We start from the raw sequence: 26,374 nt of genomic DNA, 5'->3' as shown, positions 1-26,374 counted from the left end.
TGTGACGTTACATTCGCTCTGCTCGCTCCACGGAGGGTGTGAAAAACGATTGCAGCCCCACAGTATGGTATGGTATGGTATGGTACATAGATTATTCACAATACTGGATATTTGATTACAGTGTGTTACAGCTTTTCAAAAATGCTTCCTTAAAAAATACAGGGTGTTAACTTTTTTTTCAGTTTTTTCCTTATACGGTCTTATACCTAGTTCCTAGTTTGGGATATTTGGCTCAAATTTGTACTCTATGTATCTAATCCTGCCCTAATACATCAATTGATAAGCTAAACTTTGTGCAAAATTCTACAGGGTGTTATATATTGGGGTTTTGACCCCCTTTTTTTCTAGTTAGCCAATGATTTTTTTAAAAACGATTTAAATTTCTTGTCCAATTTAGAATCTTTTTTGTCTCCTTAATTTTTTCCGTACCTGTCACAGTTTTCTCCAAAATTACCAATTTTTCAGAAAAAACACCCCAATTTCTCTACGAATTTGCATTATGAAATTATTGGGATGTCTTTTTTGAAAATAAAAATGCAATTTACTTGAAAATGTTGACTTTTGAAAATAAGTATTTTGAATTTTTAAGAAAAAAAACCATCATTGGTGGGCTAGAAAAAAAGTGTGGGGGTTAAATCTAAAAGAAAATTAAATCCTCAACACTGTGTATTTCTTTAACAAAGCATTTTTGGAATATAATTATAGCAATGTATAGTTACTTGGGGACTTGGTTTAAGTTTGCGTAGTTACTAAAACCTGAAACATCCTGTAGAAGAGTCTTGCATTTGCTCTTAATTCACAATGATTTTTTAGAGAGAATCAACAAATAGTACTTTTACTATATTTTCCCAATAAATACCTACAAAAAAAAAATATTACAAAGTTTGAACTTGAAATAAACTGAACCACAAAACAAAGTAAAAAAATTATCTGCACCTCTTTTTCTTATGCGAGATTATCCGTGGTGTAAGACAAAGAAAAGTATAGTCTAGCTATTATTCTTGGAACTAAATGTTGAGGTTAGATTACTTTGATGATATAATTTACTTTCTTTACTAACCCAAGTTCACTAATAACTGAGTTTGAACCAATAGAATTTCACTGGGGTTTTCGATAACCAATATGATTGGTTCAAGCTCAGCTGACCAAGAATCGGGGTTACTCCGTTTCCGAAAAAACTAACTACAAAGTTCAAATGCCAGCTGTCACTGTCAAAGTCAATAAAACAGGAAGACCGACAACGTTGCCTTTCGCCGTTGCCAAGAGTTTTCAATTTCAATTTTTGATCATTTGTTGTTTTGTTCGCGATGGCGATCGTATGGAGTTTGGTTCGCAAAAAATAAAACGAAAATGCTCGCAACTGAGCCCCCGAACCGGACCAAATTCGCTCGAATAATTTAGCTCGTTACACGATAATGTTCGTTTAGTGTTGTGCTTTGCTGGGCCTTTTTGCCAAAATCGGTAGATTACTATATTTTTTGTCCTCTGTTCCAAATTTTCCTTTTACCATGAGAGGATTTAGCTTTTATTTGTGTGTCCTGCTATTCTGTGTTTTTGCCAAGGTATGTGTGAATATGTGTATTTAGATGGTTTAGTTATTGTTGTCTCATTCTTTATGTGACAGATCCTTGTAGTTTTTCAGACCCTTTACCTTGCAGTTGTAGTGTCTCCAGGTCCTTTCACCATCTGATTCTTTACTTTCCCTTCCCAAACAAGTTTTGTTTTGTATACATTTTATATTGTTGTTGTCTAGTTGGGGTAAGTGTTGATTAGCAGTACAATTTTGTTTTAAGTAGATTGTTAACTGAGACATCGGAACACCTGAAACTTGAAGGTACTTTTGAAAAGTCTGAATTATCTATCTCTTCAATGTTAACACCATTTAAATACTATAGAAATAAGTAATAGATCTTTCATATAAATCTATCAGTGCTGTGCCTCAATCTCAGTGTGAGTTTTAGTTTTCAAGCAGAAATATACCTATCTGGTTTGAGTTTTAGAAAGCTTTTTGATGAACAAATTTGGAAGATTCAGAATACATATTGCAAACACTGCATGTGAAGATTTATCACTGGTTAGAACAAGAACACGCTCTGAAAAGTGTTTGTTATATGCCAAATTCAGGAAGAGGTGTTTTTTTAAGATAGAAGTAAAGAACTAAAATACTATAAATTGTGTGTTATTTGCATACTTTACTAAAAGAAACATTTGACAAATGATTGTAGTAAATGAATTATTAGTCAAGCACCATGCTTACAATCACTATTCAAGTTACTTAAAATTGATCAAAACAATCATCTAGAGACCAATAACCTATTTTCTAAAAGTAGGTATACATAGTTTTGTCATCCTTCTAACACTTCATCTTCATTTATTGTTATTAAAAGCTCGGTTAAAATCACTTTGAAATTTGTCTGCTACAAATCACTGGGATGTAGCAATTTAAAAAAACTCATCAAGCACATTGGACTTGTGCCAATGCATAGATTTAAGCAGTAAAAACTATACAAAGCTCCATTGACTGCCTTTCAATTTTCCATTTTCACATCTTGCATACAAATGAGCATATTAAACCTATGTGAACGTTTCCTGTTTACTTATCATGTTAATATGATTAGTTGTTTAGTTTATTGTCAAATGGTTATTTCCAATGTTAAAGTGTGTGAGTTTAGTATCTAAATCTGGAACTTGTAAAGCCACCAAAAACTGTGGGCTTAGTTTCACACAAAATGCGTTTTTGAAAATAAACCAATTAATGGGGTGTAAAAACTTTATGGGCCACATCTGTTTTATGCCCCGCTGGTTTCTTTATATAGATCTTTGGGAAACTAACAAATGCTACACAGAAGTCGCATTTTAATTTCAAACAGTACTAGACAACTACAGATATATTTCCCAAGTGTGCTTTAAATAGTTAAAATTTGCATTACCTGAAGGAGAGTTGTTTAATTTAGGAGTTGGCTCTTGGGGTGAGATAATGCTGAAAAACTCCCCAGGTATATTTTAGTTTGTTCTGTTTGGGGTCCTGTTGCTAAAGGTGCTTATAGCTTTAGGTGGAGGGACATTAATAATAGGGTCTAGACAGAGAGGATCGATACGCAGACAGGAAAATAATTTCCCAGATTGTGGGGAAAAAGGGGTGCAAAGTGCTATTACTTTAATTAAATTAAATTGTATTGAGTGCACCACCTCCGAAATGTGAATTTATAGAGCATCAATGCACTACTTGACTAGAAAATATAATAAGCTCTCACATGTAGGTACATACACTCTTTATAAATTATTAATAAGTGCACATTCTAACCTGGTGTATTTTTAATAAACATTTGAATAACACGACTTTCTCTTTTCATATCTATACAACCAATATGCGCAATAAGAGTATCAATTTTTGTGTAATATGGAAATTAGTGCAAGTTTATGGCTTTGTTAACTACAATTTGCAATTTTAACCAACACCTTGATTGTATTTAGCAGGTTGCCTGTTAATTAAGACAGCCTAGATCCTTAAGAAACTGTTTATATAATGTATGTAATTGAAAGTTACGAAATTATATTTGAATATAGGTTCTCTAGTGTAGATTGCACGTTTTGATCTTAAAAACCGCAACTATACGTTCTGAATTGCTATTATTATTTTGTAGGTCTGCATCACGTAGCAAACCCACATAATATTGAGAAAGTCTTTTTAAACAAATTTAATTCCAGATAAGCCACAGCTGAAATTTTACATATGTAATAAATTAAGCTTTATCTCCTGGTGAAACCTGTAGTGCATCCAAATACATATATTTTCATTACTTTCTCTTAACTGCTTCCGATGACTAAACACCATCGATTTTTTTTTAGTCACGAATAGTACTATAATCACATTATAGTTCATTTGGTTATTTAGCTTTTGTTATTTGTATAGGAGCTACAGTATGGATTGTGAAAGATATCTATATAAGGGTAAACGTTTCAGAAAGAGTTGCGCATACTTAAATATGTTATTTTACATTTATTTCTTACAGTAACTCTGTTATTTTGTTACTTTATCCATAGGAAACTAACGGTAGGAAGAGAAAGCTTTTGCAAATCAAAGATATATGGGGGTAAAACTTCATAAATCACACATGACTGTTATATTGCCATATGATTTCAATGACATTTGATAGAACAAAGGATATAAATACACTAATTTCAGGCTTCTTCTTAATTTAGAAGAGAGTATTGGTTTTTCATACTAAAATCTAGAGATGGGCGTAAATTTGCCATGACCGGTTATTTAACAGTAAAGTAAAATTCAGTGTGCAGGAAAATTTCCCAATTTTACCAAATTTATTTGTAATATTATTCCTGGTAAAGTAAAATATTTACTAAAAATAATTCACTCATCATTACTAAAATGTTTAGCATAAGATTTTTTTCTGTTTTGAACTTTTGAGATCGGTGAATATTGCTTTGAATCCAAATCGTTTGTTTTACTTAATTTAAATTTAATATTAATGTACTTCTTTTTGGTTGTTAATAGTTTTTTTTGTTTCGTTTGCCATTTTTAAAGTATGTGATTTGGGAGTCTTGACAAGTTGGTTAAGTTGCAAGTTAAGTGAAATCAGTACAAATTCTGTTGAAGATTAATGTAAGGATTAAGGACTAATCATATGGCGTTTCGGATCAACTTGATCTGAACAGGAGACCAAAAAAAGCTGCCTATAGTAATCAATCAATTTATCAAACAGTTGAAAACAATGTTCTGTAATATTTTGTATGTCTAAAACTGCAATTGAGTTTACCTATTAGTCATTTGAGAAAATTTAATGATGGTGTTGGAATCGAGGTTGGAATTGTGTTTTAACTGAATGAATCATTTGGTTTGATTAACTCCTCCACTCTTCACACTTCGCAATCAAACAAACTTAATCTAAAAAAATAATGTTTAAGAGTTTAAGATATATTTAGCAATTTTTGTTAACATTAGATGCAATTTTCATTTCAAGTAATACAAAAATTCCCAACTTTTATTCTAAGTATGGGCGTTAACGTGTATATTTCTAGCTTTTCTTTTTTCCCAACTAATTCTAGCTTGTTGACAGCTTTATCAATTTCTATGTGACTTTATAGGAAAGTAGGTAAAACATACGCTGTAAAGCAGAGGCTATTCCGGATCCGGAAGTTGTGACATGTCCTGAACAGTAGGCCTTAATATTAATGCGTTATTTCATAGTGTGGTACAACAGAGCTAACCACTTAACAGACCGGAAGTCGGGGGATAGAATGTGAACGTCGCTTTATCATTCCACTCGTGGCAAAAAAAGCGGAAAGATCTCCCTTGGGAACTTGCGTCACCGCTTGTGTAATTCCAGACCGACAAACGCCATATGAGGATTTTACTATACCGTATGTTTTTAAATTCACTTCCAACCAGTTGCAAGAATCGGACTGCTAACTGAATAGGAAATTTGCGTTTCCTCTATTGTTAATTAGATTTGCAATTGATCGGTGTAATTGCGGTAAACGCAAGCATTACGTCACAGTCCTTACAAAAGCAGCGCCTGCGTCCAGTCTATGCTACAAAAACGTTTAAACAATAATAAATATGTAAATGGTGTTTATGACTGGCCGTAAACAACTTAACGGGTGTTGAAAACGTGCAATTAATTAATACTAAAAAAAAGTACCAAATGTTGCGTTATATTGCTTTAATGCGGTTTTAATGTTTCTAGTCGATTACACTAGATTTTAAAGTTAAAGCGCCTTTAAATATAAATTTCTACTATTCTATGGGGTAACAATCATCCACGGTATCAAAAAAATTAATTAAGGTTACATATTATAAAACACTATCCATTTTAATGCAAGAAACTTATTAGGTTATGTTATAGCCTATTTTAACAACTATCAAAATAGTTTAGCTTTTCTAAGACGGTTTTTTGAAATGTTTTATCCTGAAAAACTATATATATTTTTTCACAACACTGCCCCATGTTTGGTGTCCCCTTGTTTAAAATGACTGAGCATTATGCTGTTTAGTAAGCCCCTGATGATGAGTAGCTGCTGCACTCTCTGAAACATGTTGGGCGTTTTTTGAAGGTTTAAAGACCATACATTTTTTGTGGAGAAGATTTTGGACTACTACTTCGCTCTTCAAATTAAAATCATATTTTTCGGTTGCTCTGTGGGATTTTGGCGTCACATGCCGTTTTGATCATGCCAAACCAAGCAAACACAATCCTACACAAGTTCACGTTTCGGTCAGAAAAGCCATAAAAAGTTATGGTTGTGTGTATTTAGGCCCATAAAAATCCAGCTTGGAGGACCATTTGTCAACTACATTATTGGGCTATTTTAACCTTTTATAAAAATAAACTCTGCAAGCACAATGCGTCAGTCTAAACAATGCAAAGTCCCATTTTTTTGCTGGGTCACGAAATGAATCCGTTAATGTGCAAGGGAAAGTAGGTTTGTTTCTAGAGTGACATTGTTTCTATCATTAATTGAAATAAATTAGTTTTGATGGGAAGTTCTTCAGTAAGACTTTCTAACTTGTTGCTACCTGAAAATTACAATATTATCAAGAATCGATGAGATTTAATCATCAAAGCACGATATTGCATTCGGACATGTTGTAATACCATGACTGTTTGATTGGTCAAGACCTATTAGTCGCGCTTCAATACATTTTAACCACGAGATCAGTGCTGGATGTAGTTAGTGAAATATGGATACACACTACACCAAACTGTAAATTTAATAATTTCGGAAATTCCTGTAAGTAAAAGCATGATTTCTGTGTCACCAATCGAAGTGTTTTTGGCAAGTTGAATCAACCGTTAGACGGCATAGTTTAATAAATTGTGGGTGAATGCAATTGCCTTATTTGAAACCGTTTTACTGCGACTTAAAAGACAATCAATTGAAAGTACACACTATCGAACTGTGTTAGATATCACCGAATGCTTGGATATTCTAAATGATAGATTAAAATGCGGGTTCGATCTGTGTCAATTAAATTCTATTCGGTGTTAACAAGCCAATGGCTTCTGAATCATCTTTGTTCTTTTCAAATTGTTTAATATCATGGAAAATAATGATTCACTGTTCTAACAGGCGTTGAAAACGTCCTTGCCTTAATTTTTGTAAAGAATATGGTACATAGGAATTAATTCCTTTGACCTTTAAGTCCGCGCTAACCTTCTTGACGTCCTGCCTGTTATTCTGTATAATTTCAGACATAACTTGCTTTAGAAACAATAAAACTGTTTGTATTCACATCTGTGCAACTTTCCTCATAGAATGTGTCTTTGCACAGAAATTAACCTGTCGAGAGACTAATTTCTTACGGAAAAATTCAATGACCCATTGTTTGTAAAAATAATTTGTTTACAGCAGCTTTCGTCCGGTTTTGCAACGTAAATTTAACGACTTCCACTGCGTAATTTATTAAACGTTTAAGTTTCAATTTTTTATAACTGATAAAATAAAACCGGAAATTGTGAGTATGAATTTCAAATACAATTTCGTTTCAGATTGTATCTGCAGCAGAGTTAGTCATCCATATACCAGGTAGTCTAGGCCAGGAAGGTGTAGTCTATCGTTTGGATTACTATCCGCCTTTCGGGTACCCAGCTCCTAACACCACGATAGCTTCGAAAGATATAAGAGACGTTATTAAATTTTCCCAAGCTCTTCCAGGAACCAAATACGATTTCTGGTTGTATTACTCTAACGCTACCCATAATACTCTTACTTGGACTGCAAACTTTACAACTGGTAAGACAATCTAAATTATTAGTTGAATTTAAGTTGAAGCCTTCTTTAGAAACATCTAATTGACATTAGGGACGGTTGAAATTGAAGAAACAGGTGCATCCAGTAGCAATGTCTTTTAAAAATTATTTGATTCTACTTCATTGTGACCATATGCATAGAAACCCTAAGATAATTAATTTTTATACTGCTGTGGTAGTTAAACTTTTACAACTATGCTCCCCCTCTGTTAGCTGGTCCCTAATTTATTATCATTAAATTGAACTGGTTAAACTTACTAAGGGATGAGTCAGCATTAATTGACTCCAAGTAATGTGGACTGTTTATAAATTATTTTAGAAGGGTTAGCATATCGCATATCCTTAATGATATCTGTACCAGCCGGTGAATACAATATTACTGGTTTATCCTGTATTTGTTTTCCGTGGATATCACGACTGTGATGGTTCTGTTTATTATTTGAAGTTGTTTAGAAGAGCATTCAAGTTCAAGTATTATTTTACGTATGACGTAACTTGACTAATTTTTAACTTTACTATAAAAATAAATTTAAGAGTTTTAATATTCCGGATGTTGATGATCCAAACTATATTTATTTGTTGATGAAATTTTTGGCGGCACAATATACAAATTCCAAATATTTATCCAATAATAACTTCTAGCATACACATCCCAGCGAATTATATTAATTTAGAACATAAACACAAATTTCAGTTCCTGACCCACCTTCAGGCTTATCTGTCTATGTAAAAGGTGGCAAACACGCTATAGTGTCATGGTCTCCTCCTTCTCAAGGCAGTTATACGAGCTTCAAATTGAAAATCAATCCATTAGTGCACATTCCCGGTAAGTTTTATTGTATCTATTTATATCTAGAATTTACTTAACGTCAATTCTATTACGGTTTTCTTTGTCCATCAGGATATTAGTTTATATCAACTGATTAGATTAATATTGTCCTACATTCACTGTATGTTAAATAATGCTAGTTAACAACTTTTACCTCAAATCAATATAACTTTCCTATTTGAAACTATAATAAAAACCGATCGCTAATCGACCTTAAACAGTTTCCAATTAATTAATTTGTTTTGTTTGAACACCATTGCGGGTTTTATGTTTAGACACGAACCTGAGTAAATTCATATAGCGTTTTCAATCAAGTAATTAACCGTAATAAAGCATTAAACTGTCTTGTCTTCAGCTTTAAAACCATACCAACGGTTTCGAATGAGGTGGGGTAAGTCAAAAGGAGTTAAGGCGTGAGTTTTTGTGAAAACGCTTTAGGCAACACCCTCCAGGTATGCTGTGGTAATTGAGTGCTGTTACTCTATTACATCATCAATGTCATTCATTCGAAAGTATCTGACTATGAAAGTGATTCATCAACTGGTCTAGAACTTGAAAAATCATGTAACCAATGCTTTTTTGTTGTTTTGATTTATTGCCTTTTTAATACTTCATCAATTTGGCTGACCGCAGTCCGGTATGTACTAAAGTGTTGATTTTAGACGGAAAGGCAATAACAGTAGAAAACATCGACAATACTCAGTACGCCTTAAAAGACTTAGTTCCTGGTGCTACCTATCAAGTACAGGCCTTCACAGTGTTTGAAAACAAAGAAAGTGCAGCTTACACGTCTAGGAATTTTACTACAAGTATGTTGTTTGACAAAATTAACAATAGATGGTTAATGGTCGTATACTACAGAACCAAATACCCCTGGTAAATTTATTGTATGGTTCCGGAATGAAACAACCCTTCTTGTGCTCTGGCAGCCTCCCTATCCGGCAGGTATTTACAGCCATTATAAAGTGTCAATTGATCCGGCGGACGCCAATGACTCGGTTTTGTACGTGGAGAAGGAGGGAGAGCCTCCAGGACCTGCTCAGGCAGCTTTTAAAGGATTGGTGCCAGGTACATTTAAGTTTAGAAACGTTTAGAACGAATGTCGAACAAAGTTTTTAGGTCGAGCATACAATATTTCCGTGCAAACTATGTCGGAGGATGAGATATCTACACCGACAACGGCTCAGTATCGTACTGTACCTCTAAAACCGGCTAAAATCAGTTTTGACAAAGATAAAATCACTACCAACTCGTTTGTTGTTCATTGGGAACCTCCCGTAGGCAGAAGGTAAGGTTTTTTGGATTGTTAATATTACTTAAATATATGTATCAAATCTGGAACCGTATTCCTGCACCTATTTTAGCAAAAAAGTAGTAATATATGATTGTTCATGAAGCTGATGTTTTTTAGAGACATTGCAAACATCTACAATGTCAAGCTAGTTTAATTAATAAAGAACTTTATCCGCAAGTAAACTGAAATTATTTATTAATATTGATTCTGTCTGTCATGCTGTATTTTGGAAAGCAGCAATTTATAAACATGATAAGTAAAATGAAAATTTTTTAACTAGCGAATTCGACAAGTATCAAATCTCTCTCGGTAATTTACGAAAGCCGCCACCAGTACCACGATCTAAAGATGAACCCACTGATTGGGAGTTCAAAGACAATTTGGAACCGGGTAAAACTTATTCCGTAGTGGTAAAAACCGTGTCCGGAAAAGTAACTTCGTGGCCAGTCAGTGGAGATGTTACGCTCGGTAATTTGACTTTTAGTTTTTCAATGACACTTTGAGCTATTTTGATAACTATTTAGAACCACTTGCCGTAAGCCATTTACATTCCGCGCTAGATGATAAGACCGGCATAATTACGATTTCTTGGAAACCCCATCCGGACAGCACTCAAGACAGTTTCTTAGTCTCTTATCATGAAGTTGAGAGCACTATAGGTTTGTCTTTTACCTTCAAGTCCAGGATGTGTTATTAATGCTACTGTATGTAGGTGACAGTAACACTGTTACCACTAACCAGACGAAAATCGAGTTGGAAACCCTATTACCTGGAAGAAATTACTCTATATCGGTGCAGGCTGTCTCTAAAGATATTCAGTCTAAAGACGAGTTCATTTATGTGGTCACTAAACCTAGCGCACCAATTATAGAAGATCTAAGGCCAATGGTAATATAGAACCACAAAGATGTTGCGTTTCCTGTTGTTCAAGTTTAAGAGTTTTACAGGTGGATGGTTTGAATATTAGTTGGAAGTCGGACGTTAATTCCAGGCAGGACAAATACGAAATAATCTGGATCAGGAATGACACCAATGAAAAGGAGATTCAGTCAACCTATGATTCGAAAATCATTCTTAAAAATCTCTATCCTGGTGCAGGCTATTTGGTTAAAATTTACGCAATATCTCACGGATTGAAGAGCGAACCCCATGAGTATTTCCAACCAGTGTGTAAGTTTTAATGCTCTTTGATGTATGAAATATTTTTATTGTCGTGATATTCTAGTTCCCAAACCACCAAAGAACATGTCAATCGAGAAAACGACCACAAATTCTGTTATTGTACAGTGGCACGCTCCTCAAGACTCTTTGATCAGCGAATATTCGATTCGGTACAAAACCGGATCTGATAATCAATGGGTCAGGTATGTTTTAAGTTAATTTACAATATTATGCTACAAATGACAAATTTAAAATTGATTGAATAGATTGCCAGCTGTTCTAAATACTGAAGCAGAAGTGGCCGACATGACACCAGGTGAAAAATACACCATACAAGTAAACACAGTGAGTTATGGTCTGGAAAGTAACGAACCACAACAACTCAATCATACAGTCAGGTCTGTTAATACTTGCAAGTTCTCTGCGGTCTCTTTTTAACTATCACTCAATTTTTAGACCTAATCCAGTGTCAAACATCGCTCCATTGGTTGATTCCAATAATGTTACGTTAGAATGGCCACGACCGGAAGGTAAAGTGGAAACTTATGTAGTCAGGTAAGTTTGTTGTGTTTTACTTGTATAAGATAATTTACAAAAGTATCATTTAGGTGGTGGCTAGCAACAAATCCTTCAGAAGTCAACAAGAGTATAGTAAATCAAAACCAGAATGGCACCGGGCCTGTTCGTTTGCTGGTTGGAGATTTAATGCCAGGGGAGGAGTATGTGTTCGATATTCAAGCGATCTCCAACGATTTAGAGAGTGACATAACAGTTTTACGAACTCGAACCAGTAAGTGGTCATTTTTTGATAATTAATTTTGTACTAAATTTTTGCCAAATTTTCCAGTGCCGTTGATACAGTCCGAAGTGGTGGTGGTCAACAATCAAGTGTCTACTGATTCAATAGGACTACGTTACACTCCAACTCCTCAAACTTCGTCCAAATTTGATTTGTACAGATTCTCGTTATCTGAACCCAATATTCCAGATCAAGAAAAGGCAGCTAATGACTCTGACAGATTGGTTACATTTACCAATTTAATTCCAGGACGGTTAGTTTGAAGAATTGCTTTGTAATAATTATTATAGTTAAATATTTGTGTATTTACAGGTTGTACAATATTACCGTATGGACTGTTTCTCAAGGAGTGGCCAGTCAGCCTCTACAAAGACAGGACAGACTATGTAAGTACCTTAGATGTCTGTTTATTTGAACAGATCAAAAATAGGTTCAATTAGGGCAATGTTGCTGGTTTGCGCAAAATGTTGTTAAGGGTCCCTACTCTTTGCGTTAAAAATACATTTAGGTAGGGCTTTCTTGCTGTTATATCAACTTCGACATTGAGTATTATTACACCCGGTCGTTGTCAACACAATTTATTAAATGCTGTTCAAATTGTTTAATAGTTGTAAGTTTCTCTGATGTCATTATTTTACGTTGTTCGAATTTAGGCATAAACAAAAGCACCTAGTCTTTTGCTGTTTGTTCCAATAACATAATTCTCTCCCCGCCGAAACAAATATTAAGCCCATAAATTTGTATCTTATTTACAAAATTGTTTGAGTTTAGTTTAGTTTCTAAAGTTAATGATGGTGGTCAAAAACCAAAGCGTCAAATTCCAAATATGATATTTCCACGTTATAAAAAAAAAGTTGCAGCGCCAACAAAAATAAAAACCAACTTTCCCAAGCTGGCTCCATAACGGAAACACTGTATTTAAAGCGTCAAAAATTCAAATGCCAAATTCAAGGCCCTAAACTAACTACTGTTTTCGTAAGGATGTAGTCATTGCTCAAAAATAAAAGACAAATTTTGTCACTAGAACGCTAAAGAGAAAATACAAAATATCATTTTTCTAAACTACAACAAAACTATATGCTTACTTACAAGTTTTTGGTATAGTTCCAGAACCAATAACAGGAATCAACGCTACCTACATATCAGATACGGAAATCACCTTAACTTGGGCATTTCCAAGGGGCGAATATAACGCTTTTGAAGTGCAATACATCAACGCTGAAGGTGCCTTCATACAAAACTTAACCCTGCACAACTCAATCGCTATCAGTGACTTGAAACCGCATCGAAACTACACTTTCACGGTGATTGTACGGAGCGGAACCGAATCCAGTATCTTAAGACGGTACTAATTTACGAGTTGCTACATCTGAGCAGTTGGTGTAACTTGGTATTTTTTTAAGGTCTTTACCTGTTTCTGAGAGTTTCACTACGAAAGAGTCGGTGCCTGGTAAAGTAGAGAAATTCGAGCCTATTGATATCCAACCTAGCGACATTGTGTTTGAGTGGTCCTTACCCATGTCTGAACAAAACGGGGTTATAAGGAAGTTTACCATTACCTACGGATTAGAGGTTTGCTTTTTACAGAAAAAATTAAGTAACTGAGGTAATAGGAAGCTTTTTAGGGATCTCCGCACGTACTATTTAAAGACTTTGCTCCGTATGAGTTTAGAGGGACCATCAAGCAGTTATTGCCAGGAAAAACGTACGTGTTCAAAATTCAGGCAGAAACCAAGGTACTAGCTACAGTATTGCCCTATCTGAAAAATCAAAATTTCTGTTTTTTTAGGTGGGATTTGGTCCTGCTACAAAATGGAAGCAACGAATGCCCATTATGGCACCACCACGACCCAGCATGCAAGTTGTTCCTACCGAAGTTTGCAAAAGTTCCACGACAATACAAATTCGGTTTAGAAAGAACTACTTTAGTGAAGCTAATGGTCCAGTAAGTTGAAATATTTCGATTTACCAGTATAGCCAATATTAAAATCTCAAAAAACAGATTGTGTCGTATGCAATTATTGTTGCCGAAGACGACTCGAAAAACGCTTCCGGATTGGAAATGCCCAGTTGGAGGGATGTTCAAGCCTATTCACTTTGGCCACCCTATCAAGTTATGGAGCCTTATTATCCATTTTTCAATAATTCAGTTGAAGATTTTACTATCGGAAGCGAAACTTGTGATATACGGTAAGTTGGGTTGGTCTGATTTTTAAATCAATTTTCATCTGAACTTACTGTAATTTCCAGACAAGTGGGCTACTGCAATGGACCTTTAAAATCAGGATCAACTTACAAAGTTAAAATCAGGGCTTTTACTGCTCCAGATAAATTTACAGACACCAGTTACAGTTTTCCAATTCAAACAGGTAAGTGTGGTTGAATTTTTTAACTTACTTTCGTAAATTTTCCTTTCTTTAACTAATGCTTTAACAAAGGACTACTTCGAGTAAAAGGTATTCTGTTATAAGTTTACTACTAGTAGTAATTTGACTAGTTCTATTATTGCTATTTTTCTCAAATTTAGATCAAGATAATACTCCAATTATCCTGGGCGTGGTGATCCCGATCGTATTAATCTGCCTACTGTTTGTGATGATCATTTTCATAAGAAGAAGAAGATCAGCGGGTCGCAAAGGAATGGTAGAGGCCAGAAATAATGATAGCACCTCTCTTAACGACTCGGTAATCGATACCAGTAGACCGGTTCGGATCGAGAATTTTGCCAACCATTACAGAATCATGTCGGCGGACTCAGATTTCAGGTGAGACACTCACAGTCCTAATTTCTTTTGTCATAAATCATTTTGTAATTCGTGCATATCAGAGAAGGGTGGACAATGATTACTAAGTAAGTGTCTAATTTTTACTCTAAACTTGATAAAGAAAATATTGTTTATATATTTTGCATTATCGTGTTTAGGTTCAGTGAAGAGTTTGAGGAACTGAAACATGTGGGACGCGACCAGGCATGCACCGCAGCCGATTTACCGTGTAACAGGCCGAAAAATCGGTTTACCAACATTCTTCCTTACGATCATTCGAGGTTTAAGTTACAACCAGTCGATGATGAGGAAGGATCTGACTATATCAACGCAAATTATGTGCCGGTAAGTGTCCTAATTATTTAAATGCAAATAATAATAGTTTAAATACTATTAAAAATGTTACTTATAGGGTTACAATTCGCCTAGAGAATTCTTAGTAACGCAGGGACCATTGCATTCAACGCGCGACGATTTCTGGAGAATGGTTTGGGAGTCGAATTCTCGCGCCATTATTATGTTAACCAGGTGACGTTAAAAAATTAATTGACATTTCAAATACGTTTTATGAGTAAAAACACGTGCTATAGCGCTAAAGCTACAGCATTAGCACTATGCAAATAATGCTCGCTTTTGCCGCAAAATTGTGGGTAATGTAACAATAATTGTGAAATATTAAGTTACTGAGATTAATAACAAATTATCGTTATCTGTGCTGTCATTTCATTAAAGTGATAAGACTGAAGTAGCAAAGATACTTTTTTTCAAAAATACTCAATCAATATTTGGAGTACAATTCTTGCATATTTGAACCTCCATTTAACTTTTTGATTCATTGCTACAACTGTTAATGTTTTAGATGCGTTGAAAAAGGTAGAGAAAAATGCGACCATTATTGGCCATACGACACCATGCCCGTCTACTACGGAGACATATCTGTACAAATTCTAAACGAAACTCGCTATCCCGACTGGAATATATCAGAGTTTATGGTGTGCAGAGTAAGTTTGTCTCCTTATCGTTGTGCACTATTAGTTATGGTGACTGTATTTTCACAGGGAGAGCAACAACGGGTAGTAAGACATTTCCACTTTAGTACCTGGCCCGATTTTGGGGTTCCAAACCCGCCACATACCTTAGTCAGATTTGTTCGCGCCTTCAGAGAAAGAGTGCCACCTGACCAGCGACCAATCGTTGTTCATTGCAGGTAAGCTAAATTGTTCAGTTTAAATCTACGAGTGTATTACTATAAACCTAACGCGTACAGCGCCGGAGTGGGTAGATCGGGTACCTTTATCTGCTTGGATCGAATCTTACAACAGATTCAAACTTCCGATTACGTGGACATTTTTGGAATTGTGTACCTGATGAGAAAAGAAAGAGTGTGGATGGTTCAAACCGAGCAGCAGTACATTTGCATTCATCAGTGTTTGCTGACCGTTTTGGAGGGTAAAGAACTAACTTCCTCGCCTAGAGAAATACACGAGAATCAAGGATTCGAAGGTGAGTAAGAGAAAAAGGTGTTGGTTTAGAAAAGGAGTGGGCTCTATTTAAATTTCAGTTCAAAGGCACCAATGTTTGTCATTTCAGAAGTTAAAACGCGTTTTTATGTACACTATATAGAACTAAACTAAGCACGCACAAACAATGGTTCATTTGAACTACTGCGCTAAATTTTTCCGCCTTGTACATACACTTTTAATTTAGACATGGTGTGGCACTTCTTTAGCCAATGTAAAAAGCTGGTAATCTGTGGTTCTGGAAAAGGTACCGCAGGTGTTATGCCTGTCCTCGCCCATATTTCCGATGGGAGGGAAAAAGACAGATAGCTTAGGAAAATGGCGCCTTCCGCAGTTGACGGGACGGTATTAGTGCGTAGGGTAATAATAATTTTTTGGTGCTTATGTCTGAACGCTTGCACGTTTATTGCGCACAGTGCATGTTTTGCTTACCATTCAATGGTGTGCTTGACTTTATTAACTTCAGCTTTGAATACTGACATTTACCTAAGCATGATATAATGATTTTTGCTTGCACTGGTTTGTATAAGTTTAATTTAGCTGAATTAACCAACAACATTGCTTACAAAACCCTTTATGTTCTGTAAACCCTGCAACCCACCATTTTTTAGTAATAAGTAACCAATTTCAGTGACATTATTGTTGTTGCTGCGTATAATTGGGCTGCAAGTAAGCTGTTATGATTTTTGGATTATTATAGCGTTGACGTTTGTACGAAAAAAATCCGAAAACATAAAAATTATTATTTAACTGTTTAATGAGCGTTTGAATGATAATGCTTACTTTATCTCCCTGGAGTGCCAAGTAAATTTTCTGTATTGTTTGGCAAGATAGTTTAACATTTTCGGTGTAATTACATAACTACTACTATTCGTTATTAATTCAACCGTTCTCTTTTAGACGACGAAGGAATAGCCGAATCTGGAATGTGACACCTGCTGAATTTACCATCAAAGTACTCCATCAAACTCGAATAAAGTGATCTGAACTAGGATTTTTATATACTAATTTGACATTCAAGAGTTAATTTTCTTTGACTTACCACAGCATATTCTTGAATTTTGTAAATAATTCAAAATTGCTTTGTTGAGATTAGTAGGTATGCTATTTATACTCTTACTTATATAGTATTTGGGTGACGGTTTGCGAACGTAAGTGCAAGGTGACGAAAGCTAACAATGGTAGAACACCATATACAATGTGTTCTAATTTAAAGATGTGGTACATACTGGTATTCTAATTGACACAAATATGTCAAAGTTTCCGTCGATCACTCTGTAATATATTCGCATTCTGACACCTTGTAGTATTAATATTATTTATATAGGTTGTACATTTTTTAGACACAATTATTCTTACCTAATTAGGCACCAATGTTTTGTAATACGTAATAGAATACATGATTAGAAGTGAAACTCGTGACTGTACACTTAGTGCCAATAATTGTAACGTGTAACAATTTAAATTTATACAATTTTTTTCCTTGCACCGTATCAAAATATTCTAAATGTATCACCGTCCATTAAACAGAAACCCAAACTACACCACTACTCTTACAAGTGCAATATTATTGACATTGTTACGTTTTTTTCGTTAGTTGTTGTATGCTATGAAAATTTACTTTTTTCGTATACCATAAGTAAATTTCTCTGTGATAAATTACGTAAGTTTCATTGATTTATTTATAATGACAATTTTGTTTCTCATCCTGAAGATAAAACAACACTGTTATATGGTTTTAGATTAGAATTTTAAGAATGCAGTGCAGTCAAAGTAAAATACTCTTTCTGAATAGAATAAATTATCACTATTTTATATAAAGGTGAAAGTGTTGTTTTTTCTGCAGATAAGTTTCAGGTGAAACAACACAATTTAAGTATTATGGTTAAAACCTTTCAACTAACTTTATCTGTGTAATCTTCCAAAATAACTGTACTTAATTATTTTTTATATGGTATACCTATGTAACCTAATAAAAGCTATTTTATTCCATTTTATTCGCATTTATTTACAAAAAAAAATCCTACACTACTCATTTCTTTTTATGTTTGTTTTTCTTTTTTTTATTAGCTGGGCCTGCGTCTAAACCGGCAATTTCCGAATTGCTGTTATCGTGAATCCGTTTTTCGCCGCTAAAGTAAAATCATAAATTTTCATCAGGTCAAGTGTCACTAAATGTGAGTTTTTCTAGAGATGATGTGCAATTGCTTACATCATCCCTAAAAAAATTCATAAATAAAACAACAACAACAAAAATGTCCACCTACCTTTTCACGGAAATTATGCTCGTTTTGCTTTTCCCCGTCAAAACTTTAGCCCACTCATCCTCGGAGCCTTTGATCACAAACTGCTCCAAGTTCTCCTTCTTTAGCTTTTCCAGTTCTTTTTTCTGCTTCTTTTGTAAACCTTTAGCGGCCTCTTCCAATTCATCTTGCATGCTCTTCGCCAAAGGAGTCAAATTCACATCTTTCTGTGGTTGGAGTGACTTTTCAATATCTTTCTCCAAAATCGAGTTTAAGTATTGTTCTAACCTGTAATTAATACTGAGTCATACACCTGAAGGATTTTACTTGTAAAACGCTCTTCTAACCTTCTCATGGTACGATTGAATAAGCCCAATAATTGGGAAGAAGGCAATTCCAATTCTGTTGCAAGCTGGTCTACAGTTTTGTGTTGCAATCCCAAACCCAACATTATTGCCGACTGTACTGCGGAGATTTGCAGTTCTCCCATTTTATTTAAGAAAAATAACCTATAATATGTAAAACAGTTAATAATCTGACAAAATGTCTGCTAAAAAATCATCACATACCTCGCTAAAGTTGGCAAAAGGTCCATAATCAAGTGATAGTCCACTAAATTCTTACTGTACATCTCCAAACGTTTCATATCATAATTAGTCACGTGAATATCCAGTTCTTGTCTGGATAAATCGCGACTATTTACTTTGACGCCTTTACTGGTTAATACACCAAGCGCCAAACTGGGTGAAAACTTGCTAAACTGGTAGCCGAGCAAGTTGATGAATCTTCTGCGGAAATCCGTCCAGTATGCAGTCAACCAGCGAGAATTTTGTGGACTTTCCTCGGAATTCAATACGTGCAACATTATGCACGAATGCTCGCCGGTCAGGTCGTTCGTGGTTTGGCGCAAATAAACCGGCACGAAACCAGCTCGTTTCCAGAATTTCAATAATTGTTCAGTTAGACCGAAGGAGACACCAATATAATCCAGTTGCTCAGGGGTTCGTTCGCTTAGTTTTAGTAGCAAAGGTGGCAGCGATTTTCGGGGTTCAATTGTTTCTTCCAGAAGTCCTAGAAATGTTAAAAATAAATAAAAAGAATGAAAGCGTCTTTGACGGTATTCGGTTTTATGCAATTTTTTTGAATGAATACAAAATAGTCACTTATATTTTGACATGAGTATTAGAGTTGGAGAATTCTCACAAATTTATTTTTGGAGAAACTGACAAGGGGATTTAAGGGATTTTAAGGGAATGCTGAAGAAAACGCACAACAAAAACAACAATTCGGGGAATGGAATTTGGACTATTTGTAAATTATAAAATGTTGATGTGTTTCTTGAAGGAACCACATTGTAAGTAATCTTTACAGATCCGTGGAGTCAAATTTGAGAGTTCTGACTTGAACCAGATTCAAAGGTTGAATATTCTCGGTAAATTACTGGGAATTTAACGTCGAAGAAAAAATTATTAAAATTCTTTATAAAAGAAAGCTCTTGATAATTTAGCGTTTTCCTTGGAGAAAATTACCGTAAGCATCTCTAGACATGATGGATATAAGAATTAGATTATAAAAGAAAAAAAAAGTGTTAAAAATATAACTATAATTATAAACATTAAAAACAAAGAACCTCACCTATAGTTTCATCATCTACAGTGTCGATTTCCTGATTAGTTTGTTGATCTTCCTCCAAGCTGGGTATTTTCATTTCATAATACTGCTTCAACAATTCGAGCGCTCGCGCACCATAGCCCATGCCTTGGTAATCTGGGTGTGTGGCGATTCGTACTATTCTAGCGCCGGCCAGTTTGGGAAAATCAGTGTCTTGATATTGTTGGCCAACAGTCCAGGGTATTAAATCGCCCGAAGCTCGTTTTCCTCTTGAAAACCCTTCCTTTACTGTTGATTTCGATATTTCACCTTCTAGGCACACCTGTAACAATACTACATTACAACAGAACATCTAAGAGTAATTTGCTTACGTAAAGCACCCCAAAATAACAGTTGAATATCAAAAAATATATAAAAATAACAAAGTTACCTGGATAAATACTAAAACTTCTGGTAAAGTCTTCCTATTCGGATCGACCGGTCCTAACAGACAAAACAAATGGTGAGCTGGAGCATCTGACATCATCTGCAAATCGTTAGGACTGTTCTTATAGTGAGAAGAGACGTACAAGGCCACGAGACGTTGCAAAAATCCCTCTGACGCTTTGTGGTAGCAGAACAGTGTGTCTCTGTTAATATAGTAGAGCTCGCAGCTGTCCGGAGCTGGACAACCGGACAGAAGAGGAGTCACTGAAGTGGAGTCCAAACAGAGTAATTTAGTCAACCAGGTTTCCACATCGTCACCCGGTTTGTAACGAATTGATTCGTCCAAAGTGACTTCGTGCAGTGTTCTACCGGTAGCGGCGGCTGAATCTTTTTTCGAAGCAGCATTAGTATTGGCACCTGAAAAAATTTTTGATAAACAACTTCTTTATTTGAGTTGCAAAGCACTTACCAACTGGAACAGCCTGAATTCTAAGTTGTTGCAATAGTTTCAATGATAAAGACCTCCCAGTTCCTTCATATCCATTAATAGTAGAAGCCAAGAACACCAAATAAGGTCCCAACATTGCCTTCACAAAGGGCATGGGAATGGCAGCTGCTTCATCTATAACTAACAGTTCTGCTTGTGTCAGCTTGTTGGCATCAGTAGGATGGATATACTGTAAGGAAAATAACGTAACATCTCTTGACTAAGTCTTTACAACAAAATACCTGAATGGTTTGTCTGTGATCCCTAAAAATATTGACTCTAACTATAGCCTTGTTGAATTCAGGATTTGTACTTTGCACCAAACCATAATCAATGTGTTCCTGATACTCCAGAGCGTCAAACCCTTTAAACACAAACTCAAAGAAAGTGTTCAAATTTTCTGGACTAGGGCTAGTAACAAAAATGTTTGAATATCCAAAGGCTACAGCAGCTGATACAGCTAAACCTAACGCAGCAGATTTGCCGCGTCCTCTGGAAGCTGTCAGAGACACTGTAGATCTGTCAACAAAAACAATTAGCCATTTTTTTTAACAAAAACGTTCAACATACCTTAAAGTCTTTTCAGAAATAGCCTCAATAAACTTCAGCACAGCTTTGGCCTGATCCAAAGTTTTGCAGCAGTTTACTAAGTTACCAACTGGTTGTGTGTCTCTTAACTGTCCTTTCAATTCAGTGAGTTCCACCTCACTTTCAGTAAGTTCCTGAGAAGGTTCTACTGGAGTTACATGAATATTATGAGAAGAAAGTGGTAGAACAGCCAATTGATCATCCACTATTAAACATCTACAACAACACACAAATGAAAACATCAAAAATGAATAATAGTTATTAAAATAAAACCTTTTGCAGGAAGATAATGACAACAGAAATCTTTCATTAAACCTAGGAACCACATCCTGATGAGCTTCAGTACGGAATCTTTGATGAACATCCATGCTTAATGTGTATAGCTGTTTTAAAGATGTTACAGATCTGTAATAAGATTTACCCTTCTTAGCCTGATCAAATTCAATTAAATTAAACCTAAAATCAACATGCCTGAGTAACAAAACAACCAGTCCACCTCCTTCCACAGTTTCTATGGTTCTGGCCAACAAGTTTGGAGTTAAAGCTTCAAAATCTTGTAGGACACACATGCCATAAGTGTTACCCAAAATTTTGTGTGTTTCTGAGTAGTAACAGTACCTGATCTTGGTTGAAGATAAGAACAGTTCAAAAGGGTCGTCCTGTAAAAAGATAACAATTTGAGATGGTTTTAATAAGAAGAGTTTTAAAAACACACCTCATTGATGCTCAATTTTCCAGCTTTAATTTTTTGCTGTAGATGTTTCATGCGTTTTTTCTGATTACTGCTGAAACCCAATTCTTTTTTGTAGCACCATAATACTGACGGTCTGGCTTTGACTTCTGCCTTGCTCAACATGTGATGCAGAATAACCACCTGAAATTAATTACCAAGATTTTGTATGAATTTTTGTTTACCTAAGCAGCTACAGTAACTGTCATGGCATAGATCTCTATTTTGTTATCTATTGACTATTAAATGCAGTATTAAATTATAAGGTTTAGTAAACATGCAAAGATTTTCTTCTGAGATTCTTATGTTTCACATCTAATTTAACCAAGTACTACAAAATGACTTAGGGAAACTTCTCCCCATAGTTTGTATGTACATAAAAATCTCAATTTGTTATGTATTAAAAAGTGTCCAAAAACCTTATCTTTACTTGTCTAAGTTGTATGACTGCATAAGTGCCTATTTGGGATTGGAAAAAATTCTTTATTAACAAAATCAGCTGTATGTTACTAATTCATTTACTTTTCCTCACTATAGTATTCAATTTTACAAAAATAAAATAAGGATATTTACAATGGCTGATGATAGATAAGGCCACCTAGGAAATTTATTAATATAATAAGACATAGAAGTATAAAGTCTTTTGTGTCAATTGAAAATATTCCAAAATTGTTCATACTGTACCTATAAATCAATCAACAATACTACTTTTGAAAACCACTTGGAAATATATGTAGGTATACTAAAGATATTCAAATAAGTATAATAAAAGCCATATCAGTGTTTTTCTTTAAGTTATAAATTTGTACAGAAATACAGTTGATAATTATTTATACTATTATTATTTCAGAAAGTAACTCAGTAAAAATGAAGGACAGGCCTGTTATCTTCCTAGCATTAGGCATCATGACACAAGAGCAAACACTCTCTTGAATTAAAAATTTAAATGTATTTAGGAACACTTTATTAAGTAATAAGTAACTAGGATATTTATACTATATTAAGACTCTGGGCTGGCCTTTGTGTGAATAAGAAAAAGAGCCCTTAACAAAGAAACAAGCTTATAGAACCCTTACCTGATCTTTGCCTTTATCGCCTACAATCACAAATAACGTCCGGTGTCCTAATTTTACACCGTTCTCGATCAACACCCTGATTCTGTTGTCAATTTTCTTTCTAACCATTTTGTAGTAAAACTATCTGCAAAGTGAAATAAAGAAATAAGAGTATTGTTTGATTCCTACAAGGCAAGGCTCACAAATAAACAGAAAATAAAAACGAGGTTATGGATAAACAGAAAACGTGAAGTTTTGAGGTTAAGGTACTTGGTTCTTCTACTCATCACTATTTATTTCAAGTGTCAAAAGTCAAAGGCATATGGTTATGTAACCAACATTACACATTTTTTAATAAAATATATAAAAATTAAATAAGTTCCACAAATAACAAATTTATTAGTCTATCAAAAATATCTATACAAATTTAGAAGCAATTCCTAATAGTTTGGTATAGTCTGCTCCTTTTGCTTGTGTCTTTTCCTTCAAAATAGTCCTCAGAATAGTGGGAATAGGTACGTGAATCCTAGTTCCCAAAGGGGTGCCATTATCATCAATAAGGACTAGGTTGTTACTATCAAATTTGGGTATTTTTGCTTTCTGATTTTGCTTCAGCCCCACTAGGATGCCTTTCTTTTTTTCCCCTTTAATAGCCACCAGAACTTTATCACCTAAAAACTTACAAATTTGTAATTTAAAGATTGAAAACCAGAAGACTGTCACTGTGTGTGTTGTCTCAATACTGCTAGCCAGTAGTTTTATCAATTATCATTCCAAAGACCAAAATAACACCAACCTATCATTCCAATGCCCGTTTTGTTGTAGACGTGAATACATTTGGGTGGTTTGCCCTCTGCCATTGCCTGTTTCCCAATGGCACTATTGTCTACCACTCGCAGTCTGGTCAACTTTTGGATTTCAAAAGCGGCAGCCGATATGTGAAAACTGCGAGAACACTGCACCATGGAGGCACGGGGTCTTAATAAAATGAGTAAACTGTTTGAAATCATTTTTGTTTCAAATTAAAAGCAAAACACTCAACCCTAATTTGTGAGGTTAGATTTAATTATTTTTTTTCAATACAACAATAGTGCTACTAGCGGTCCCTGATGGTCGATATGCTGCACTTATACAAATATATAGTTTGCTCTTTTGCCACTAGATGGCACTAAACAAGACCAGTGGTGACCAAAAGTTTTACAGTCTACTCACAGTGGCAAGTCACATTACAAAGTTGGTTTACTAACATTATGATTATACTCACTGTATAAGTTAAGTTCATCAGCAGTTTGAACTCTAAAATTAGCATGGTAAAACTTCAGTTACACATTGAACTGTTACTTACAAAAGCGGTCATTAACATTACTTTACTATATTTGCATAAGAATGTTATAAAACCGTAACGTACTTATTTAAACGAAGTTCATGTATGTATGTAGATGTAGTATTAAAAGAATTATTAGAATCGTTTCATTCAAATGAATTTAAAATATTAAAATACTAAGCGACGGATAATTTTTTTTCTGTTAATTTACTGGATGTCCGAAGTTTTGGTAGCAGGAACTTGCTTTAACCTGCTACTTTCTGTGTCTAAAAATAATCCTAATTTTAGCTGCTTTATAATTTATATTAAAAAATTTAGTACAGAAGGAAATATATTATTTTATAGGTATCAAGACTTAGTTGAAAATAGTGTAAAATTCTATTTTTCCAACCAACCTTTTTGTGTGGTGAGACAGGAGACCCAAATAGCAAAAATGTTAATTTTATATTCCCCTTCAAAAATAAAAGAAAATATAAAATATTGTATGAATACGAAATGTATGAGATATTTTAGCTCAAATTTTGGACAAAGATTACTTTATAGAACTCACATAATTACAAGATGTGGAAGCCAGTGATAGTCTACAAAATTTGGTGTGCTCTTTTAGTCTTCTAACTTAATTTATGTGCTGGCAATTCTCACTTTTAAAAATTTAAATTTCCCTTCAAACAAATTTATTGAAATAATTTCTCATGAGTTGAGTATCTTTTGTGGGTTTGCTACTAATAATGTGGTCAATAACACTTTAAAGTACAATAATCTTTGGAAATATCTTTATGCGAGATTGACAATTTAATAAAGTTTAATTGATGCGAACGGAGGAAGGTTTGTTGCGGTCATTGTGGACCGATAAGATTCACACAACAGTTTACAACAGGTAAAAACCCTATTCTTCTTTTTTACGATTTTGTACAGGAGAATAGAGCCGTTGACGCGTTGTTTGACAAGTACTTACGCTGTCCACACCTCGATGAATGGATGTCAGCCGCAGTTCCCAATTGGGCCGGACAGGTCGACAAAGGGCTCCGAATAAACATTCCTTCGGTCGACCCACTTGAAAGGTAATACTTTTAATCCAGTAAACAGTCAAAACACCGGGCCTATCAAAAGGGATAAAAGGGATTATTTATTTAATAGAAGTCTTCTATTCAACCGGTAGCGCAATCCGTCGCGAGTGTAATAGGCAGATCTTTAATCTATTTATCCCTCCACAATCTATTTTTTTTTCTAAATCCGTTTCTATAACTAACACAAAGATGAATTACTTATATAAATCATTTAAATATCATATCTGTATAAACTGACAATTATTTTTCTGTTCAAACTATCCCAAAAAATTGTTGAATTTACTGCTGCACTTAATAGAAGCTCCAGTTTACTGAAAGAGTAGAAAATATGGTGGTACAACTTTATGGGCTAACTGTTCAGAAATTTTGAAGGCTGATGATGAAAGAAGACTTTCTGATTGATTTCAAAAACGTATTTTAAAGAAATTTTTTTTATTTTAAGGTAAGAAAAGGAAAAAGGAATAATGTGTTGAAATGAGTCTGCTGGCTAATTGCTTCAAAATTTGGATGGAAGACTGACTATTTCAAAAGTCGAACTTATGCTAAGGAAGAATTAAGTTCTTTCAGCGTCAGAAAAAAGAACAGGAAGAATATGTTGAAATAAGTGAACTGGCTTATTGCTCCAAGATTTAAATTATTGAGCTGGCTCCGAAATTTTGAAGAGAGATCAGAAGACTGATGATGATTCCAAAACCCAGTGGACTTG

At 34.7% G+C, this 26,374-nt stretch overlaps 3 protein-coding genes across 10 annotated transcripts; 1 reads left to right on the top strand and 2 right to left on the bottom strand.

Annotated features, from left to right (window-relative positions):
- The first annotated feature begins 1,281 nt into the window (after nucleotides 1-1,281).
- Nucleotides 1,282-18,129, top strand: Ptp10D (Protein tyrosine phosphatase 10D). Of its 7 annotated transcripts, XR_014178699.1 has the most exons (33): nucleotides 1,282-1,562; nucleotides 7,509-7,752; nucleotides 8,464-8,595; nucleotides 8,954-8,989; nucleotides 9,261-9,407; nucleotides 9,460-9,666; nucleotides 9,718-9,886; nucleotides 10,173-10,360; nucleotides 10,417-10,551; nucleotides 10,605-10,780; nucleotides 10,840-11,062; nucleotides 11,118-11,256; nucleotides 11,320-11,451; nucleotides 11,510-11,608; nucleotides 11,662-11,843; nucleotides 11,901-12,105; nucleotides 12,165-12,238; nucleotides 12,957-13,197; nucleotides 13,256-13,424; nucleotides 13,478-13,588; nucleotides 13,642-13,797; nucleotides 13,855-14,042; nucleotides 14,103-14,221; nucleotides 14,291-14,308; nucleotides 14,380-14,617; nucleotides 14,680-14,703; nucleotides 14,776-14,962; nucleotides 15,030-15,145; nucleotides 15,477-15,618; nucleotides 15,676-15,824; nucleotides 15,885-16,120; nucleotides 16,325-16,497; nucleotides 17,038-18,129. XR_014178699.1 is itself a non-coding variant. In XM_081982401.1 (32 exons), the coding sequence occupies exons 1-32, from the start codon at nucleotides 1,509-1,511 to the stop codon at nucleotides 17,067-17,069; spliced, it is 4,668 nt and encodes a 1,555-aa protein (XP_081838527.1). In that variant the 5' UTR covers nucleotides 1,282-1,508; the 3' UTR covers nucleotides 17,070-18,129. The 7 variants fall into 7 exon arrangements, 3 of the variants coding, with proteins under 3 accessions (XP_081838527.1, XP_081838528.1, XP_081838529.1); XR_014178700.1 differs by lacking the exon at nucleotides 8,954-8,989; XM_081982401.1 differs by lacking the exon at nucleotides 16,325-16,497.
- l(1)G0020 (RNA cytidine acetyltransferase l(1)G0020) lies at nucleotides 18,120-23,510 on the bottom strand. Of its 2 annotated transcripts, none has more exons than XM_081982405.1 (13): nucleotides 23,299-23,510; nucleotides 22,208-22,366; nucleotides 21,964-22,151; nucleotides 21,766-21,897; nucleotides 21,475-21,708; nucleotides 21,147-21,423; nucleotides 20,887-21,094; nucleotides 20,422-20,834; nucleotides 20,016-20,313; nucleotides 18,950-19,451; nucleotides 18,728-18,889; nucleotides 18,405-18,668; nucleotides 18,120-18,356 (listed from the first exon to the last, which is right to left on the bottom strand). In XM_081982405.1, the coding sequence occupies exons 1-13, from the start codon at nucleotides 23,404-23,406 to the stop codon at nucleotides 18,299-18,301; spliced, it is 3,003 nt and encodes a 1,000-aa protein (XP_081838531.1). In that variant the 5' UTR covers nucleotides 23,407-23,510; the 3' UTR covers nucleotides 18,120-18,298. The 2 variants fall into 2 exon arrangements, with proteins under 2 accessions (XP_081838531.1, XP_081838530.1); XM_081982404.1 differs by having other exon boundaries at nucleotides 18,120-18,269; nucleotides 23,299-23,508.
- Nucleotides 23,511-23,656: 146 nt separating this feature from the next.
- On the bottom strand, nucleotides 23,657-24,368 carry mRpL14 (mitochondrial ribosomal protein L14). Its single transcript, XM_081982416.1, has 2 exons — nucleotides 24,074-24,368; nucleotides 23,657-23,948 (listed from the first exon to the last, which is right to left on the bottom strand). Exons 1-2 carry the CDS (start codon nucleotides 24,285-24,287, stop codon nucleotides 23,695-23,697), a joined length of 468 nt encoding a protein of 155 aa, XP_081838542.1. The 5' UTR covers nucleotides 24,288-24,368; the 3' UTR covers nucleotides 23,657-23,694.
- Between the last annotated feature and the right edge of the window lie 2,006 nt (nucleotides 24,369-26,374).

Source organism: Ips typographus, linkage group LG6 (assembly GCF_016097725.1).
Source record: "Ips typographus isolate SLU linkage group LG6, UJ_Ityp_2.0, whole genome shotgun sequence".
In the NCBI taxonomy this organism is placed as follows: Eukaryota; Metazoa; Arthropoda; class Insecta; order Coleoptera; family Curculionidae; genus Ips; species Ips typographus.
The sequence above is the reverse complement of the archived record's forward strand: the minus strand, read 5'-3'. Positions and strand labels throughout refer to the sequence as shown.

Excerpts from the sequence above, each read along its gene's own strand:
- mRpL14 (XM_081982416.1), bottom strand. The coding sequence starts at position 24,287 with ATGATTTCAAACAGTTTACTCATTTTATTAAGACCCCGTGCCTCCATG. Across the intron at positions 23,949-24,073 it reads AACGGGCATTGGAATGATAG|GTGATAAAGTTCTGGTGGCT; the intron begins GTTGGTGTTATT and ends GTAAGTTTTTAG.
- Ptp10D (XM_081982401.1), top strand. The coding sequence starts at position 1,509 with ATGAGAGGATTTAGCTTTTATTTGTGTGTCCTGCTATTCTGTGTTTTT. Across the intron at positions 9,887-10,172 it reads GAACCTCCCGTAGGCAGAAG|CGAATTCGACAAGTATCAAA; the intron begins GTAAGGTTTTTT and ends TTTTTTAACTAG. Across the intron at positions 10,361-10,416 it reads CAGTGGAGATGTTACGCTCG|AACCACTTGCCGTAAGCCAT; the intron begins GTAATTTGACTT and ends ATAACTATTTAG.